This window comes from Anopheles maculipalpis, chromosome 3RL, assembly GCF_943734695.1.
Source record: "Anopheles maculipalpis chromosome 3RL, idAnoMacuDA_375_x, whole genome shotgun sequence".
NCBI lineage: Eukaryota > Metazoa > Arthropoda > Insecta > Diptera > Culicidae > Anopheles > Anopheles maculipalpis.
Window position 1 is genome coordinate 5,475,989 of NC_064872.1, and position 18,641 is coordinate 5,494,629.

General features: G+C 47.4%; 1 protein-coding gene across 1 annotated transcript; it reads left to right on the forward strand.

The window, feature by feature from the left end:
- Window positions 1-14,736: 14,736 nt before the first annotated feature.
- LOC126564431 (extracellular serine/threonine protein kinase four-jointed) lies at window positions 14,737-16,442 on the forward strand. Its single transcript, XM_050221474.1, has one exon. The coding sequence runs from the start codon at window positions 14,742-14,744 to the stop codon at window positions 16,440-16,442; it is 1,701 nt and encodes a 566-aa protein (XP_050077431.1). The 5' UTR covers window positions 14,737-14,741.
- The last annotated feature ends 2,199 nt before the right edge of the window (window positions 16,443-18,641 follow it).

Below are 18,641 nucleotides of genomic sequence, written 5' to 3' on the forward strand. Positions count from 1 at the left end.
CTTAGCTCACTAAAAATTTCAAGTTCCACCCAAGGGAGGGGAGTTACGGTGGGGTTTGATCATTTACGCCACATCAACCGCCGGCAGCCGGCAAACTGACCCAAAGTGTCAAGGGTTTCCGAGTGCCGAGTGCCTCGTCTGGAGAGGAAAGTGAAACGAAAGGACAAAAAAGCAGCAGTACAGAAGTCTGAACCGAAGCCTCCCCTTCGAAACAAAAAAAGAGAACTCAAGCTGCCAAGACTTCAACCATGGTTAAACGATGAACCTCGCTCTAGCTTCGGATGGGAGAACACAGAGCGGGAGGAAGTTGTTGCGCCGAAAGCCAAGAGACAGATAATATGAGTGGCATTTCTGAACGTCGTACGTCTGTCTGTTTCTTAATTTCTACCGAATGCCGAGCTGAAGGTAGAGTACCCTCTTAGTGAAGTCGTGGACGGGAAGGCAGGGGAAACGAAGGAAGTGCGCAGAGGACTGTTCGTTGTTCGGGTTTTCGGTGGGGAACGGTAGCGGAATGCAGTCTTTGGAGCCTTTTTGATAGGTCTGTGTATGCTTGGGTGACTCTTTTCTTCCCAGGGCGCAAAACGACGGTCACACCAGATAGTTGGAGAATGCCATGATGGTAAAGTATGTATTAATAAATCGAGAGTTCTTCGGGCGGTGGTAGTAGCGTTTTCAACGAGGATAGGGTGATCAAGGGCATTTCAAAGAGACCGAAGATCGCTCATTAGAAATCAATCAAGGTTGTCATTGAATGTGGTTATGAGTCAGTTTTTATGGTAGAGATTGCGCTTTTTATTAAAGAATTACTGTGACTCAGAAACTCTAATTCAAATTTTATGAATGTTTACAGAAGCTTTTCTGAAGAAAAGATAAAAATCATGAGGTTTAACATCAACTCCAAAACGCGATAGTAATTACATCGATTCTTGTCTCGATATGAGGCTTCATTGCTTTAATTAAATGATTGAAGAAATTTTGACAACCATATTCGATCAACAAGTTACCTCTACGCCCTCGAAAATACCTTCCCGAAGGATTGTTACAATATCTTACCATAATATCTGGGTTCTCCACAAACCAATATCCTACGTCAAGGCAAGCACTTTATTTACGAACTGCAACACAGCCACCTCATCATTGCTGTTTTCGTACTGTACCGAGACGACCTCAAGACGTGTAGGACGTAATGGCTTCAACATTTATTTCGATCGCTTTTGTCTTTCCGCCTGCAGACAAAGGTTAATAAAAGTGAGGAGATAACTGCTGTTCGCAATTTATAATGCAAATTTATTCTTCAAGGTCAGCTGAATAAATACTTCGACGATAACTGGAAGCAAATAAATTGATTTTAATTTAAAACTGAGGATAGACACAAAATACGATTCGTACAAGATTCTTCTTCCTATCGAAACTCGTATCACAACCGTTCGTCATGCTCCAATTCTAACACTTCATGTCGCCTCTGCCGCTCTGCTCACCAGCAAAATCACAGCATCAAACAATCGATCCCACAAAACCCATAGCCCCGTTTCCTGTTGAAACGAGATCCCTCCCCTCGCCTTTCTCTCAATCCCCGTCCTTCCCTCAGCATGCACGCATTCGTGTGTCGTGAGGTGAGAAAAGCAAACGACGTGTTCTGGCTGTGTTTTCCGCACGTGTAACAATACACGACGCCGGGCCCCGGGATGTGTGTATGAGCGCGCCGCGCCAGCCGATTCCAACGATTCCTGCACAAGGACACAAGGTCCGCGGGCCAGTGGCGTGGCGTCCCGAAACTCCGGGCATCGGTTGTGTGTCGGTTTTTCGCAAAAAACAGAGCCCAAAGCATGCGGGAAATACGCAACCAGCCGGGACCGGGAACGATCAGCAAAAGCCTTGCTGGGGACAAGTTATTTTCGTTTGGTTTTTTCTCTCATCTCGGGACAAGGATCGCATCAGAACGCTTCCTGTATCCCGCATTGCACCGGGTCTGGCGGTGGAATTGAGCTTAAATTTCAGCGCTCATGTACACACACAGGCAGCAGCAGCAGGAAAAGGTTTGTTCGCTTTGTTCTGGTCCCGTGTTACCATGCGTTCATTCGTTGCTTTGGCGTTGTGTGTCGGTCGAGGATCGGGAGCCGGGAAATGATACGAAAGACATCAACCAAACGCACGGCAGCACAAAGGCTGTGGAATGTTGTAAGAATGTTCATTCGTCTTCTGTGTTTAGCATTGTCGCTCGTTTCCTGAGGGTTCCGATGCCGTGGGCTATGAGTCGTGTTCGGTGAGCTGTTGCGTTTGCGGAGATGCGTTTATAAAACTTGTCTAACAGCTTTAGCGAAGAGGATGTGCAACAAAAAGTTTATAAGTTAGGGAATGTTTTATTACATTTCAAACAAGCCGTAAGATTTAAGGAAACGGTTGTAACAAATAGTAGCTCACGTCTGTCCTGCTTTGATCGTACATCATGCAAAAACTTCGATCGTCAAGCAGGACTTTCACTACTTGACATTATTCCCCCCAAGTGCATTCCAACTTCAATTGCTGTGCTGCTCAACCATCGACACCGAGAGCCCTTGTTGAAGCCTGCAGGCTCTCGGTGTGCAGAAAACTCACAGCCAAAGCTTACCCGTCCACGGCTCTGCCACGCTTAGGCGCGGATTTGTTTACGCTCTTGAGTTTCTTCGGGCTCCGGGCTCGGTTGCTATTTCAATTTAGTTTGCTAGTGTTGCTGACTGTGGTGCAAACTGTTTCAAAGTAATCAAACATATTTCCTTCTTTACTTTAAATTATTACTTGCGCTAGAATGAGAACTCGCAAAAAAAGGAGACACCGATTTCGTACAAAACCCTCCAGACGAGGACGGCAAAGTTCTTAAAATTCGCAAACCCCTTTTGCTCTCTTATGCGACCGGACGAAAACGCAACGCGAAGAAGCATTTTCGTCCACCTCGAAACTAACGCAACACGAAGAAGCCAAACACCGAACGAACAAACCGGCAAGGGTAAGGCCCAGATAACACTGACACGTGAGAATATATGAACGTGATGGCGAGCGCTCGATACGGGCCGGGCCACAACATTAAATGGTTCTACGACCACGGTGGCGGTGATCGTCGTGTACGTCGGCGGTCACATGCGTTTCACACGGGGGACTCTCTCTCTCCCCGGAGAGTCACGTAGGTGGATTTACCACCGTTAAGCTCCAGCCAAATAGAAGGTTTACCGAACTTTGGAGCGATGCTCTCCCTGCTGGTAAAGGTAAAGGGTAAGCTATTCACCATGTGCGGATGCACATGCCCGACAGTCAGCCTGCCCTGCAACCGACGGTGAATGCTTAGGAGGTTATAAGCATATTTTATCAAAAACGGGTATTAAAGAGTAAATGGTGTCAAAGTGAACCGTTTAAGCTTCGTGCGGATTGTGCAGATGCGTGCCATCATCGGTGGTGGTTGGTGCGGCGAATGAGTTAAGGAAGAAGAAAAAACGTGTGTGTGTGTGTGTTTGAGTGTTGAATGTGGAGTTGTCACTGGAACTGCTTCATCAAGAAGTTTGTTCTATAAAAGGGTGGAGAGAAGAGGAGAGGATTGAGGTAGGAGAAGAGTTATAAGTGTTTATTGAAGATTGTACAGAGGATTAGGAAATTTTATTTAAATTTCCTTTAATTCACCCACTTGTGCTCATTTATTTTAGTAAATGGAGAATAAGCTAATCATATTTTCAAGGATAGTTGACTTTCTTTGACCAATCAAATTGACTTAAATACATGAATGTTAGAAGAAGGATAGTAAATTAACACGTATCATTTTAGTCATCACAGGCACAATAAGGCGGTAATTTGTAATACCAAAATATAAACAAATAAATAAAAGACTAAAAGCGACGATCCTTGTGATCTAAGTCAATCGGTACAAAAGACTTAAAGCGATGAGCCCCATGATACACAGAAAATCGTTTGAAATTTTACAAACAAATTCAATAAAGCATTCACACACAAATAACAACTACAGGAAAATAAATACCGATACATAAATAACAAAAGAGCAAACCTAATGTCCTAACAGATCTATTGCTATCAATCTTCTAGCTTTTAATTAGTGTAAAATGCATGATTTGTCTTATGCGAGCCTTTTCCCACTGGCCAATAAGACACACCGGTGACACCTTCATCCTGAGCTGTCTCGAATGCTGGCAATTAATTTTGATAAATGCTTTAATGCATGTGCATATTCAGATGGTCAATGTGTTTGGAATTTGTGTGCCATTCCAGCCCTTTTCCTGTTCATTTTCCTTCATTCAGAGCCACCAATTTGTACCGGGAAGTTCTTCCGGGGCGTACAAATCGAGTAAAACCGGCAACTCGGCGATTGTACACATTGAGGAGCAAAAGAAGCAAAAGTATTCGAAGTACCATTACTGAGAGGGGCGTGAAGGAAGGTTGCAGTGCGTAAGCAGCATGAACATAAACCGGGCGCTGTTCTAAAACATGAGTTAAAAGCAGAACGTGTGACGGAAGGAAATCCAGAGTACAAGAAGCGAGCGCAAAAAAAAGAAAAAAAAACTCGCTACAACACTCACACACACGCGAATACCTGCAGATGATGCAGCTAGCTGCTGAAGTGCTGGTGCTTCAACTAGCACTCCAGGCGTCACTTGGGAACCTCTTCCATGTCATGTCCCTTTCTCCCCGCCCAAACCTTCGGGAGTGCACCGGGCAGCGATAAACGTCGAAGCGAAAATACTTTATAAATCTTTAATAAACGAGAAAAATGTTATTATTGTCCCTCGGAGCTGAATAATCATGTTTTATATATGTTCCATCCATCTGCCCAACGCCGGGATGCGCATCGCGCTGCACCCGTACCCGTACGCGTTTTCCACAACGCAACTTGACACGGCGAAGCGATCGCACCAGTGGGCCAGCGCCACCAAGCAAACCGCCACCATGGTTTTACCGATGTTTACTTCCTTCCCTAAGGGGATAGAGCAGCGGTTGAGCGACATCGGTTTGGTGTGTTTTGCGACAGCGAGCGACTCGCGATGGGCCTGACACTTTGCAGACGAAGGCAACATGTGAAAGGCGGCAGCAACAGCAGCAGCAACAGCAGGGAATACTAGTACACCAATGCGACGTACAATCCATCCATCGATCGCAGATAAATATATTGCAATGATTAATTGATTATCACGCTGAGCAGATCGCGCGCTGAGAGCCAGCGATCGGGGTGCGATAGTGAGATTCGAAGGAAGACGAGTCGAGAAAGTCGCAAACCAGAAGGGATGATCCAAGGGGATGATCTAAAGTAGGGTCTTTTACATCTCCACATGCTGGGTTTTAGCCACCACGCTGCCCACGGGAAGACGCTATCGATCCCACGCCTAAAGCAAAGAAGAGCAACCACAACCCCATGTGTGTGTGTGAGTGCGTTTAAGAAGAGCGACTCTTCTGCCGGGACGGCCACACAGCTCATGCTCGCAAATCGTTCACGACACGACAGCATAATGTGCCGGATTACGGTGCCGTCACGGTTTGCGCCTTCGCCAAGGATACAATTTCCAGACGATCTATCGAGTGACTACACCGCTCCGCTGATGTGCCGTGTCAAACGCGACGCATCGCGCAATCGCGAATCTCAGATCCGCACGGATCCAGGTGGAATCGATCGAACGGTCGATCGGTGACGTGGCGGGCGGTGATGGTGGCGGTCCAGTGCCTGTTCACGTCGATCGTAGATCAGTTGATTGAGTTGACTGCAGGGGCTACCAGGAGGACGATTGACGGCTGTTGCTGCTGTTGCTTGCTGCCAGCGTCATCGTCTGCTGTTGATTTAGGCTGGCTGTCGCACCCTATGATATGGCGCGGCGCAATGTTTCGTGCACGTGTGAGAGCGATTGATTGTTACCGGTGAAACGATTTGCAGTGAGCGAGCTGCAGTTTTGCTGCAGTTGTGTGTTGTTTCCTATCTTCGTGCTATGACGTTGATTAATTTGCCTTTGTGTGTACCGTGCCCAAGATGCTATCTATGACTGTGGATAGGTTTTGTTTTAGGAATTTCTCATTGTTTTGTAGAACAAGAATCGTCTTATTGAGCGAGCAATTAATAATTTCTTGAAAAGAAAAGTTAATTTTAGATAATTTAGAGTACGAACCAAACAAATAACAAACAAAAAATTTAAAAAAATGTTTCATTATTTATACATGGTAACCCGTTTATAAGTTCGCTACAGGTTTATATAAACTTTAAACAATTCATTATATCTGTTAGCGTATTTTGACAGGTTCATCGCTTTAAATCTATCATAATCGGTTCGTCAGTGGAAATCTTTCCCACCTATATTTGATTATTTGCACAGGCTTGTCACTTTAAGTCTTTCATACTAGTTAATCTAAATCGAATCAAAATGTTCATCGCTTCAAGCATTTTGTGCCAATGTTTTCGCTTATTATTTTTCACAGTTTTGTCCTCATCGTCTAGTTTATCGCTTCTAGTCATTTGAACTATTTCTTCGTCACATAAAAAAAAAGTTTCATTCGCTTCCAACTCTTTTGTACCATTTCAAGCTTGTATCCAAAACGGTTCGTCGCTTCAGCAAATTCGTTCGATACATCAAACAAACGGAAGCTCGCCATCTAAAAACCCATCGTTGGAGAAAACATTTGAAGCCATCGAAAAATTAGCTTTAAACATTTTCTCCCAATGTTATTCCGTTACTTCCACTCTGGCATCCGCCGGCACTGCGGCCTCACTTTTCTCAACAGCCCGTGACGGTAAGTGTCAGCTCGGTGTAGCTCGCACGGTGGTGCCTTTCGTGGCACTGGAGCTGCAGACCAATCAAAAGTTTTGAAGAATTCATTTGCATTTTCAAACGGCTGAAAACCGACCAAGCCCGCTAACCGGCAAGCAACTACGATTACGGCCGAAGAAGGTCTTCCCTTGCGGTTAAAGGTGGAGAACGCAGACGCAGTGCCATAGCTAGGACCGAGGGAGACCGAAAGAAGAGAAAAAGGCCCATCCCTGTGACCCATGCCTATACCGGCCGTTATCATAATGTGTTTTAATGCTGCGCGTAGTGAAAAATAGATATCAATAAAATTTAATATGGCATTTTCTTATCGCTGTTGCTGTGTGTCCGCCTGTGAGCCTTCTCCTCCTCCTCCTTCACCTTTTGCTTCTTGCTTGCCTGAAGCGACGCAAGCGCTATCTCGTTTACTTTGTCACCACACTGTGCCCGGTGTGGCTTTCATTGTAGCCGTCCCGTTTCGAGCAAACCAACAACTTGTTTGTGGCACAAGAGGTATCGAAAGCCCATATTCCACCGCGTGCGTTCGCTGGCTGGCGAGATGTGTCGCAACGGTCAAGACGAGCTTTTGACTAGCGCTTTGAGTGGCTCATAATTCATACTACCGTAATAAAACAGCCTAAGCAGCGCGCTAGAGCGATACCGATTCCCTCCTCTCGTGCGTAGGGTTTGTTGTGTGATGAGACTTTGGCGATGTATTTGGACGTGTGTTTTCCCGATGATAAAGCTCGTAAAACTCTAACCATCGATTCGGGGTTAAGTTTTGCAGCTAGACATGCCAGTCCTGCCTCATGCTTTCAGCCGTTCAGTGTCACATCCGGCAAGACGAGAGACAACAACACCAACAACAACAAAAAGAGGAAAAGAAATTGTTCCAAAGGATGTCATATTGTTTACGCTTGGAATGCAGTTCCACCTATTTCTCGCACAGAGAGGGCTGCGGTACGTTCGCAGCATTACAGTGGACATACGAAGGTGGATGCATGATGATGATGGTAGGCAGCTGGTTCTCCTCGGGTCAGTTCATAACCACGGCAGCATACACATCCTCCGGTCGCTCTCTTTTGCACGCGCAACAACCGATCTCTTTTACCGAAATCCCCGACGGCTACACCATAAATGCCAGACAAAGATCGTGAACGATCATGTATACACGTATTAATTTTTTCTGTGTTACTTGTTTTTCTTTTTGCTTCGCTGACCGTTCTCTGGCTCTCGTTTCTCCTGCTGGCCGTGTTCTATGTGGTTCTCCAGCTTTTCCTACTGTCCCTGTCCATTTCCCTTGCTCTGTAAGATGACCCAGCGGCATGTGATTCTGCTGCAGCAGCATTTTGAATGAACATAAACTCTCTCTCTCTCTCTCTCTCTCTCTCTCTCTCTCTCTCTCTCTCTCTCTCTCTCTCTCTCTCCGTTTCTCTAACGTTCATGTGCGTTCCCGTTTTCACTACAGGTGTTAAGCAATGGTGTCGTTTCTGTCCGCAAGGCTCAGAAGAGCACTTTTGGAAGACGAAAATTCTTGTTACACTTGTAAAGAATCACGCTTTCTTGTACTAAAGAATTTAGAAAAGTTTAACTAGGAAATTAAATTTAACTTAATAAGTGAAGTGCATATTAAAGATTGATGCTTTACACGCTCTCTACCCAAGCACATATTAACTCTGCAGCCCTTCAAAACTCTCATGACGTCCACATACCACAGAAGGGCTTCTTGGAGGGTGCGATCTAGTAAGCATAGGGAGATGATATGCACCGTGATATCATGTTCAGGTGAGCTTTTATGAGGCTCACCCATCTCTTTCCAACGCCTTCGCATTGTGTCATCTCATTCTCTCTTTCTCTCACTCTCTTTCGCTCTCGCTCTCTGTTCCTATACTTCCCATGATCAAGTTCAAGCTGGTATGTCCCCGTCCATGTTCATCGCATTCATACCGGTTGTTTGAACCTATGCGCACACTCCTGCATACGGGGGTAAAAAATTCCCAGCAAACAGTATTATTCAGCCGCCAACCGCATGTTCGATCGCTATCATTGCTCTCTTTCTGATGCGAGCGATTTTTTCGTCTGTGTGGGTGCCAGCTTTTCTTCACACGCTCTCTCTCTCTCTCGCTCTCCTTCTCACTAGCAGCAAAACTTCAAAATACGCTCAACATGCTCCAGTGATCGATGTGTGTTGGTGGCAGAATTGAAAGCTCACTCTCATTCAATTTATGCTCTCTTTCTTTCTTGCTCTCACAATGCGCGATTGTTATTTTGTGATTTAAAAAGAAAACAAAAGTCTTCGCTCCGCACTTTATTTAAGAGAGCCCAGCGAAAGCCCACGTGTCTTTGTATGTGTTATGTGGTTAAGTGCCGATGAATTGCACACGCTCATTGAAGAAATATGCTTAGGAGTGATTGTGCGCGACAGAGGGGGCTGCCTGTGATAATGTGTGCGAGCGAAAGGGATGCGATGCTACTCATGAGAGCTTGATCCTCGCCAAGCGCTACTTTGAACGCGTGCAGAGAAGATTGCAGAAAAAAGATTGTCCGAGGCCGCAAATGCCGTCGGCAAAATGGACCTTTTTGGCAAATGCTGGTTTTTGGGATTTTAAATGATTGTTTGCACTTAGCCGAACATTTGTACACCATAAACACGGGATTCAAGAAGAATTTGACCATGTTTTATCAACAATTGTTAAAAATGAATTTGTTATTTAACTATTATTTAAAGACTGAAATTAATGAGGCTCTTGTCAAGCGATATATTTTTTTTATTCACAAAATTACGGCCAGGCCGTATGCGAAGCAATATATTCGATGAGAAAAAGATTTTTCAAAACAGTTAATAATGATACTGTGTTATTGAAAGACTCAAAATTATTGTATAATTTTCTTTAAGATAAAATAACATCAGATCTTCAAAATGTATTCACAAACGACAAGTTTGATAATCGCCCTATGTTGCAATTATATTTACTCGTACTCCTTTGGCAGACTAAACCTTATATTTGATTGATTTCCTAGCATGAAAATATTTTTCATAGTACATCATATGATTGATGTTAACTAAACATATTCATACAACAATTTTACACTGAGATTGTTGCAAAAGAAAATCTTTTGTATGCAATGTAATTCAAACAACAAAATCTGCGACACAAATCTTCAACTGTAAATTTTTATCTTGCGTTTAATTAGCGTCACTGGAGCAAGAATGCTTGATGAAGTTTTTTGGGACTCTACCAACAATTTCTGTGAAAAGGCGTCCTCCACTTCAAACATGCACAGTCCACTATTGACGAATCACATGCACCAGAAAACCAACGGCACACGGGCAGTTCCTTCTTTGCCGCAGTTGCCGCTGCCATTGTGACACTCCCAGCGGCTCACAACATAATTTCCCTCTTCGTTTTGGTGGTTCCAATTGAGTCGAAACTTTCCACCGCCGAAAATCTCGCAATCCCGGGCGCATAACCCTTGTCCTGACAGGCATTTACATTGCGTGACAGGCTTGCTTTGATTATTGTTATTAATTTCTACGCCTCGCTTGACTCACCCTTGCGACACAACTCCACTCGCATGGTTCCGTCGTCATCCCCTTTAGCTAAGGGGTGAGTTCTTACTCACCCGCGTATTGGCCAGAATGGGACAGCTAGCGGTATCATAGCACCGAAAGCTCTCCCAGGTGAGCTTTCGGTCCCAGGCGAAACGCAATAAGCGCTACGCGCTCTCCCTCTTTCGCTCACCCGGCCGCTCTCTCGCGCGAGAGCAAAAACGAGAATGCACCTGTGTGTGGGTCGAGAGATCGTGGCCCAGCCAGCCAGCCAGCAAACCCAGGGGGAGGCCACACCGAGTCGGAGCTGCTTTCGAGACACCAATTTTGTGGTAGATTTCGTGGCGAACGGTCCATCTTTTCGATTTCGCTCCTGGTATTTGGTGTGTTTCAGAAATTGTCGAGTGTGTCAGTCGGCCAGTTCGAGTGTAGAGTCATATATACGTGAAGTGGAGTTAGATGTTTGCTTTGAAAAACGACCACTAACTTCTTCAACGAACTCGAACTTCTTGTACGAAGTTGTAAAGAGTGGAGTGAATGTGCGTAGCGCAACGTTTCCTGCTAAAGTAATACGGTACGAGTCGAGGTTTTATTTCTAGCTTTTAAGGTGTACAATACATGATTGGGAGATTGTGGATAAAGATGAAAAAGTGCCGAAGGAACTGTTGGTGAAATTGATGCGTGACCAGTAACTACCGTCGGTGAATCTCGGAAGAACAGAACATCCGACGGTCATATGTTGTGATGCTGAACTTCAACTTCAGATGGTTAGATACAGTGAACTCCAGTGTTACAAAGTTTCATTCCTTGTATTGTTTCCAAACTTACAAAACAAAAAAAAAAAACACCATTAAAGAGCCACCCGATTCCTTCTGCGGTTTGGTGAGCTTCAGTGTTTTTGGTGGCGTATAAACATACATATACAAGGCCGGGATTTGGGTCACCTTCCACCGATCGAACCCCATGTGTGCATATGCGTGTGCGTGTCTGTGAGCTTAAGGTGGTCTTCTAGCTGATATCACAGCACGGCTATACGGGTTGTGATACCGGTTGCTGTTTGCCGTACCTCCCGAAGCTGAGCATTTCTTCCATGAAACACGAGATTTTTCCAAACAGTTTCGATCGAGCTAACCGCACACTCCGAACCGGCGAGTGAGTGGTTTAGCTTTTCATGTTGCCTGTTTTCGGACGCCCGACGACTGTCGACTGTTGTTGGGTCGGCGATAGTTGAGGTTAAGGATTTTTGAGGACACAGCACCGAAAAACCATCTCGCAAAGACACCCAAGAGCTCATACACGGGTGTGGTGGTAGATCGATCGGTGCGTAACTTGAACCGGTTGATGTTTTTCGTCTCCGGGCACACCTCCTCGCATCCTTCCCTGCGGACCTGGAAGAGGTTCAAGATGTTGAGTCGACGACTTTGGCGACGACCACCGAGGGGAGGCGAAGAAGCGTAGGAAAACCTTCTTCAACTGTCCGTGTCCGACACAGTGTATCGCCTCGAGCCACCTCTCGAGAATCCGTCCGTCCGCACGCACGCACGGATCCGGACACTTCATGTCGGTCCTCGCGCAGACACATCAGACAGCCCTGCTGTGTGCTGCAGTTGAGTCCAATTGGTTTACGTAGCGCGTCGGAGGGTTTGGGGTAGGGGTAACAAAAAGCGATAAAAACTCTGGAGAGGACCTCTCCCGAGTCACCCGGACACCCTGAAGCACTGACTGAGCCGCTTAAGTGGCAAAACGACGCAACGTAGCTGAAGATGCTTCAAACTCTTCTGCAGTGCGTGTCTCGGTGTAGAATCGCGCTCGGCTCGCTCGGTGTCTCTGGGGCGTCTCGGGGAATCTCGGGACAGAATTCCAGGTCCCTCCCGGTCAAGTAAGCGTATACACAGCAACACCTTCCCTAGCATTTCGGGATATGAGGTGAAAAAAAATAAAAGCAGCAACACGACGCGAACCCATGCACGTTTACGCTCACACACAAACACACATACTTCAAGAAGAGGGGACCGGGGTGACTAATCAGGAAAGCCTGGGCGAGGACGGACAACCGGCGAGAGAACGAGAACGATAAAGAATTCCAAAACGCGGTCCCTGGGCTGGCCGTGCGCGTGTTGCATGCGTTGCGGTGGTGAAGAAGCGAAGAGCGAAGAACACAAAAATCCAGAACCCATCGGAAACCAGGGGCACACACAACCGCTCACACATACACACGCGGCAATGGACGCACCGAGGTTTTTCGGTACGGAGAATCGAAACGAAAAACGCGCCATGCCATCCAATTCCATAGCGGACGGAGCAGATTTTCGGGACAGAGTGGTGCGTCGGAGAAGAGCGGGAGGGAAGACAGGGGATGTGGTTGGTGCGACGCCCAGGCACAGGACAGCGACAGGGCTCATGCTTTCTGTGGGGTGGAAGATTGTGGGTGTTTTGCGTTCCGTTTCGTGTTGGTGGTGCTGTTGTTGCTGGAGCGTTCATTCAAGCCTGCCTTGATAAAGCATGATGCTCCGGGGCGTTCGTTGCCTTTGCCTGCCGCGCCAGAGTTCGGTTCGGTTGATGCATTTCTGTACTTAAGATTATTTATAAGGGTCTCCCCGTACATGCTTCCATTTAGAGACTTTAAGAGGTCCCGCGCTAAAAAAAACGGACCGTTTGGAGAACTTAATTTTTAAATGGAATGGTTGTTGGGGCTTTTCGTTGGTGTTGTTGATGCTGTAAGGAGGCTTAAATATGGAAATGCATTATTACTTCCTAGCAGCTACATTGTACCAGCTCTCTAACATGCGTGGCTTCAATCTTCTCTTTCTCTTCGCATCTCCCTCTCATTACAGGCAACCTACCAGTGACTGCAAAAGTGACTGCAGAACGAACGACTTCAACGCAAGCGACGAACCCCTGTCGCAAAGTGTTTGACCGTGTGCTGTTCGATAGTGGTTTTGTTGTGCCGATCCGATACGCGGATAGCTAGTGCCATTGCTCGTGTGAAAATTGTGTACTTCCGCGTGCGTGCGTACGTGTGTGTGAGTGGTCCAATGTAAAATGATGCCCCAAAACGGTGGCGCCCAAACAGATCGTTGCAGTAGTGCGGTAGCCGCAAATCAACCCCATCGGTGGTGTTTTCGCGAGTGTCTCCCATGAGAAGAGAATCTTAACGAAGCAAAAGAAAGCACTCCAGCCAGGAAGAGCAATTGGTGATCGAGCTGTAAAAGGCATATGGTGCACGGCTTCGCAAGTGAGTTCGCTTGTTCGGCGCTGTACGGTGATAATAATAATGTGTAGCACCTCGCCGGTTACTGCCCTGCCACCAGCAGGAAGAACCGTGTACTAACGAGCCGCAATCAGTCCTATTCCGACCCGATCGTGTGTATGTGTGTGTGTGTTTCCATGTGCGTGTGTGTGTGCTTGTGATCGCATATCGCGCGCCGCAAATCAGGCCCACGACGACGACGACGACGACGACAACGACGACGGGGCCGTGTTGCGGGAAAAAGGATTTATTGTCCCCAATCGTGATCCGTAAACAACCCACCACCTCACCGCATCCTTCACACCAATGCCGGCCTAAGTAGAGTGTGTGTGTGTATGTGTGTTTGTGAATGTGCTTGCATGGGGTTGATTTTGTTTATGTGGTTTCGAGGAAGCGACCCTTACCATCGGTCCCAAGAATCGTGATTGTGCACCGAAGTGGGCATCTGCTGCCATTACACTCTCCCGTGGATTCGCGCAATGTGGACGAGTCAGGCGAAAAAAGTATGAAATAAAAATAATCCTTACCTGTCCTCGCGAGCCAACCCTACGCCTACCGACCCCGGCTACCATCACGCCGGGCATTGATGCGTGATTTTGGTGTGTCCTGTGTGTGTGGTTGTGTTTGTGAGTGCCGGTGTACCCCCCTCTGGGGTTTTTTTTTTTACAAGTGCGGAGGAGTGTTTCGTGTTCCATTTTTTTTTTTTGTGTGTGTCTTGTTGTGTGTCCCGATCAAAAGAAAAGCGATTTCTGGTGGAGAGTTTATCGCACAAAAATAAATCAATTATTATAAGCTCGGTGTACGTGCGAAAGAAATTGCAAAAGGGCGAAGAAGCGCAAACGACAGTGATCGAGCGTGTGTCGATGCGATCAAGTGGTAAGGATCGTGGGTGAAAAGAATCGAAAAGTGACCAAAACAGGAGTAGAAAATAAGGCAGAAAAAACGAACCAAACGTCGCGATTTTCGTTTTTTTTCTGTGCGAGAGTTTGTGCATGTGTGTCTTAAAGTAAATATACCGGCCCAAGTTATCTGTTTCGATGTGCGTGTGTGTGTCGATAACAGGATCATAAAACTTCCAATCAGACCGTGATCAGCTCCCGATCAAACGCCCAAAACTTCGGAAAACAATAGCCGGTGCCTCGGTGTTGCTCGTTGTTTGCTCGAGCTGGGCACGCAGAAAATGTTTGACGTGCGCACGGTCGAATCGGGTGCCTGTTGTGAACAAGAGCGTGATAGTGGCGACAGCGCAATGTCAATGACCGCGCGACGACGGCGCGCCTTCCAGCGGCAGGCTTGTCTGCTGAGCGTGCTGGCCGCCTTTTCGCTCGGCCTAGCGCTCGGTGTATTTGTGCCGCTGATCGGTATTTCGCAGGCCGCAACTAAGGGTGCGATCGTGGTCGATGGGAGCAGTAGTAGCAGTAGCAGCAGCAGCAGCAGCAGCAGCGGTGGTAGTTTGAACCTCGAACCACAACCATCGTTACAAGCCCTACATCATTCAGCTCACCAGATGCCTCATTTTCCGACAATCGACGATATCCGGTCGGATGAGCCAACCGGTCCAAGGGGCCGGTACGCTTCGGTGTCGTTTATCGCGGAGGAAAAGCTGGCTGGCGAAGGGGAGGTCATCTTTCATCCGAAGCTGGACGCGGAAAGTTTGGCGGACAGGAAGTTGCCATCACCGAGTGCCTCGATCGTGGAGCAAATGTTGGCTGGCAGTTCGAAGGTTGCACCCGCGCCTCAGATTCTTGAGCGACGTGAATCTCGTGCGAGCAAGCTAGAGGATGTGGACGAACGGGAAAATGTGGAAGGCGTTATACGGGACGGTATCTACTGGGGTCCGAGCGTGGAGCGTGCGCTCCCCGTGGGCTTTGATCGACGACAGAGCGAGTCTTGGGCGAGATATCTTCGAGAGGCGGAAGTGGAACGGTTGGAAATTGGCTGTGGACGTATGCAGAATCGTTTGCTAGTGTTCCGGGATGGAACACGTGCCTGCGCTCGGTATCGTCAAAATACCGACCAAATTCAAGGTGAGCTGTTCTCGTTCTATCTCGGCCAGCTGCTGAACCTAACGAACCTCGCACCAAGCGCTGCGTCCATAATCGATCCCGAGGCACGCCTTTGGGCGGCAGCCACCGAAGAGCTGGCCGGAGCTCAGTGGAAACCCACCAAACCCGTAGTCATCACCAAGTGGATCGGAAACCTCGAACCAGCCGGCATTCCACAACCGTTCCGACCGCTCGAACGTCACCTAAACCGATTCGATGTGCGCAACATCACCGAAGGACTCGATCGACCACGGGACGGCGTTAGGCGACTACTTCTAGAACGACTAGGACCAGCCCGGGACATCCCCGTGGGGACTCCCTCCTCAACTACGCTGCCATCTGCAACGCCGCCACCGGAAGTTCTCGATCGATTAGTCGAGCTAGCTCAATGGTCCGATCTGATCGTGTTCGACTACCTAATCGCCAACCTTGATCGGGTTGTCAACAATCTCTACAACTTTCAGTGGAATGCCGACATAATGGCTGCCCCGGCGCACAATCTCGCCCGCCAAACCGACTCCTCGCTGCTCGTGTTTCTCGACAATGAGTCGGGCCTGCTGCACGGCTACCGATTGCTGAAGAAGTACGAAGCGTACCATGGGCTGCTACTGGACAATCTGTGCGTGTTCCGGCGGTCGACGGTAAGGGCACTCGAGGCGCTCCGGGACGCGAGCGTCGGTCAGCGGCTGAACGCGCTGTTCGAGCGTACGACGACGGCACAGATACGGGATGTGCTGCCACCGTTGCCAGAGAAGTCCGTCAAGATTCTAGTCGACCGCATCGATCGGGTGCTCGGGCAGGTGCAGAAGTGCCGGGAGACGTTCGCCGACCGATAGCCAATCGGGTAACCGGTAAGGGAGTCGAGCGAAGCGTACAGTGAGGCGACAAAAGACTGTGAGTCCTTGTGGAGCGTATGGGAAGTTATTATTATTATATTATTTACTAAATTACTAGTTGGTTGTTTAATTTTTATGTCGCATTTGGCGATGACTTGTGTACAGGATTGTAATTTGTAAAGTTAAACACTTAAATGTAAACGATCGTAGTTAGGAAGAACGATGAAAGAGAGTAAAAAGAAACGGAGAAAGTAAAGAAGAAAAAGAAGGAAAACGATAAAAAAGGAAGAAAAAATAGTGCAAGATGCTGAAAATAACGCAAACGCAAGAAAACAAGCAAACGGTACCACTAAAAACAAATACACCACCGATTCCGAGGTAACGTCAGCGATCTTCCGGCACTCCGTATTCAAATACGATTGATCATGAGACTTTGTATAATTACGAACCTCCAACTCCACTTTCCACAGATACGATCTTCCAAAACCCGCTGATGATTGTACGTACTTTTTGACAGACAAGCAAGGAGTCTTCTTTGTTTTACACCATCTTCCCGTGCCCATTTTGGTCTAATCTCTCGCTCGCTCTGCAGTTTTTTTCCCCGTGTTGTGGTTGTTATTCATTTATTCCACTGCAAAACTCTTCAAATCACCTTTCCCCCTGGGGAGACTGCCCAAGGAAGACACTTCAAGACTTCAAGACATGCAAACGTACAGCTCCTACTGCGCGCGCGTCTCGGAAGAGAACAAACCGAAAAAGCTCCGCATTAAAGGACCTCCTGGCGTGGCAGTTAAATAGAAATTCTCTTAGACCTCGATCAAAAGCATGCCATGGCAGCTCTTTCTGTGTGTTTCCCTTCAACACATACCCACACACACACACACCGAGAGACACTCGCCAACACATTTCGATTCATGCTCGGTGCTCGTAGAGCGATGGTAGCAAGCGACTTGTGCGACGCGGTAAGCGACGAACCCGACGAGCGCGCTAGAATTTGGTTGCCTCTATTTCACCGTTTGCCCTCGCACAAAACGATCGGATCGATCAAAATCAAAACCGCAATCGAATTACACGCCAATAGGCCGCGTAATCAAGCGTCATGCAGTCCGAACCGCGGCCAGATTGATTCGCACAGATAGAATAGAAGCTAGAAAATTGGATCGATTGAATCGAGCAGGGCTTGATTTGCCTAGATTTGTCTTGTTTGGTGAGTTTGAAAGGTTTTTGTGTGTCTCTTCTTATGTTCTGTTTTTTTGTTCTTGTTGTTGTTGTTGTTCGAGTTTGGTTTTGACTGCGGAAAAGAACTTAACAGCCGCCATCTTGTGTGTGCTTCCTGCCAGCAACCAGCTACAGCGTGTGCTGCATAATTGTTACATGCAATTTGCTGTGGCTCCATCCATCCTTAAGAGAAAAACGTTTAGACACAGACACAAATTTCGTGTGCAGCGCAAGCGCATTACCCATTCCCGTGGGGCAAACCCGACGAGTCCCGGGCAGTGTCGTCGGCCGTGTCGGTAGAATATTTCAATTTTCTCACCTTCCCTAAGGTTCCTGTTCTGGCGAAGTTTTGGTTGGTTCTCCGTCTTCTTGGTGGTTTCTGGTGATGGGAAAAATATTGTTCTCGCTCGTGCAATTGTCCCTTGCGTGATGTATCTTGTGCAAAACCCGAGGCCCACTCAAGACGAGTCGTGTGCGGGAAAGGCGGTGGTGGCGGAGCGGGCCGGGTGTCGCCGTTTTTAAAACAATTACCCGTAGTCCGCCGCTCACGCCCGGAAACCAAAACCAACTTGCCGAACCGGGAAACTGGGGACGATATGATATGCCTTCCCCAAAACTGGAGCTGAAATGGAGTGAGCCAACAAACACAGCAACACACTCACATTCACAAAAGCACACGAGCACCGAGCTTTGGAGGTTCAGGAAAAGGGATCGTCCTCTGCCTTTCTTGCGCCTTGGCTTGTTTTTTTTTTTGTCCGTTCGTTCCCTTGTCTTTTAGCGCGAAGTCCTGCCCGCCCCGAAAACTGACCACGACATGGTTTGCCGGTTGCATCGAATAACCCCCGTTGGCTGTTCGAGGTCGTTTTACCAAGTGGCCTTTCCTCTCTCTTTCTCTCTCACTCTTCGTACTTCTTCACAAAAGCCGTCCAAAACTTTTCCGCACAAGAGGGTTTTGTTGATAGTGGCTTTTTTGTTTCTTTC

Coding starts and splice junctions, on each gene's coding strand:
- LOC126564431 (XM_050221474.1), top strand. CDS start 14,742: ATGTTTGACGTGCGCACGGTCGAATCGGGTGCCTGTTGTGAACAAGAG.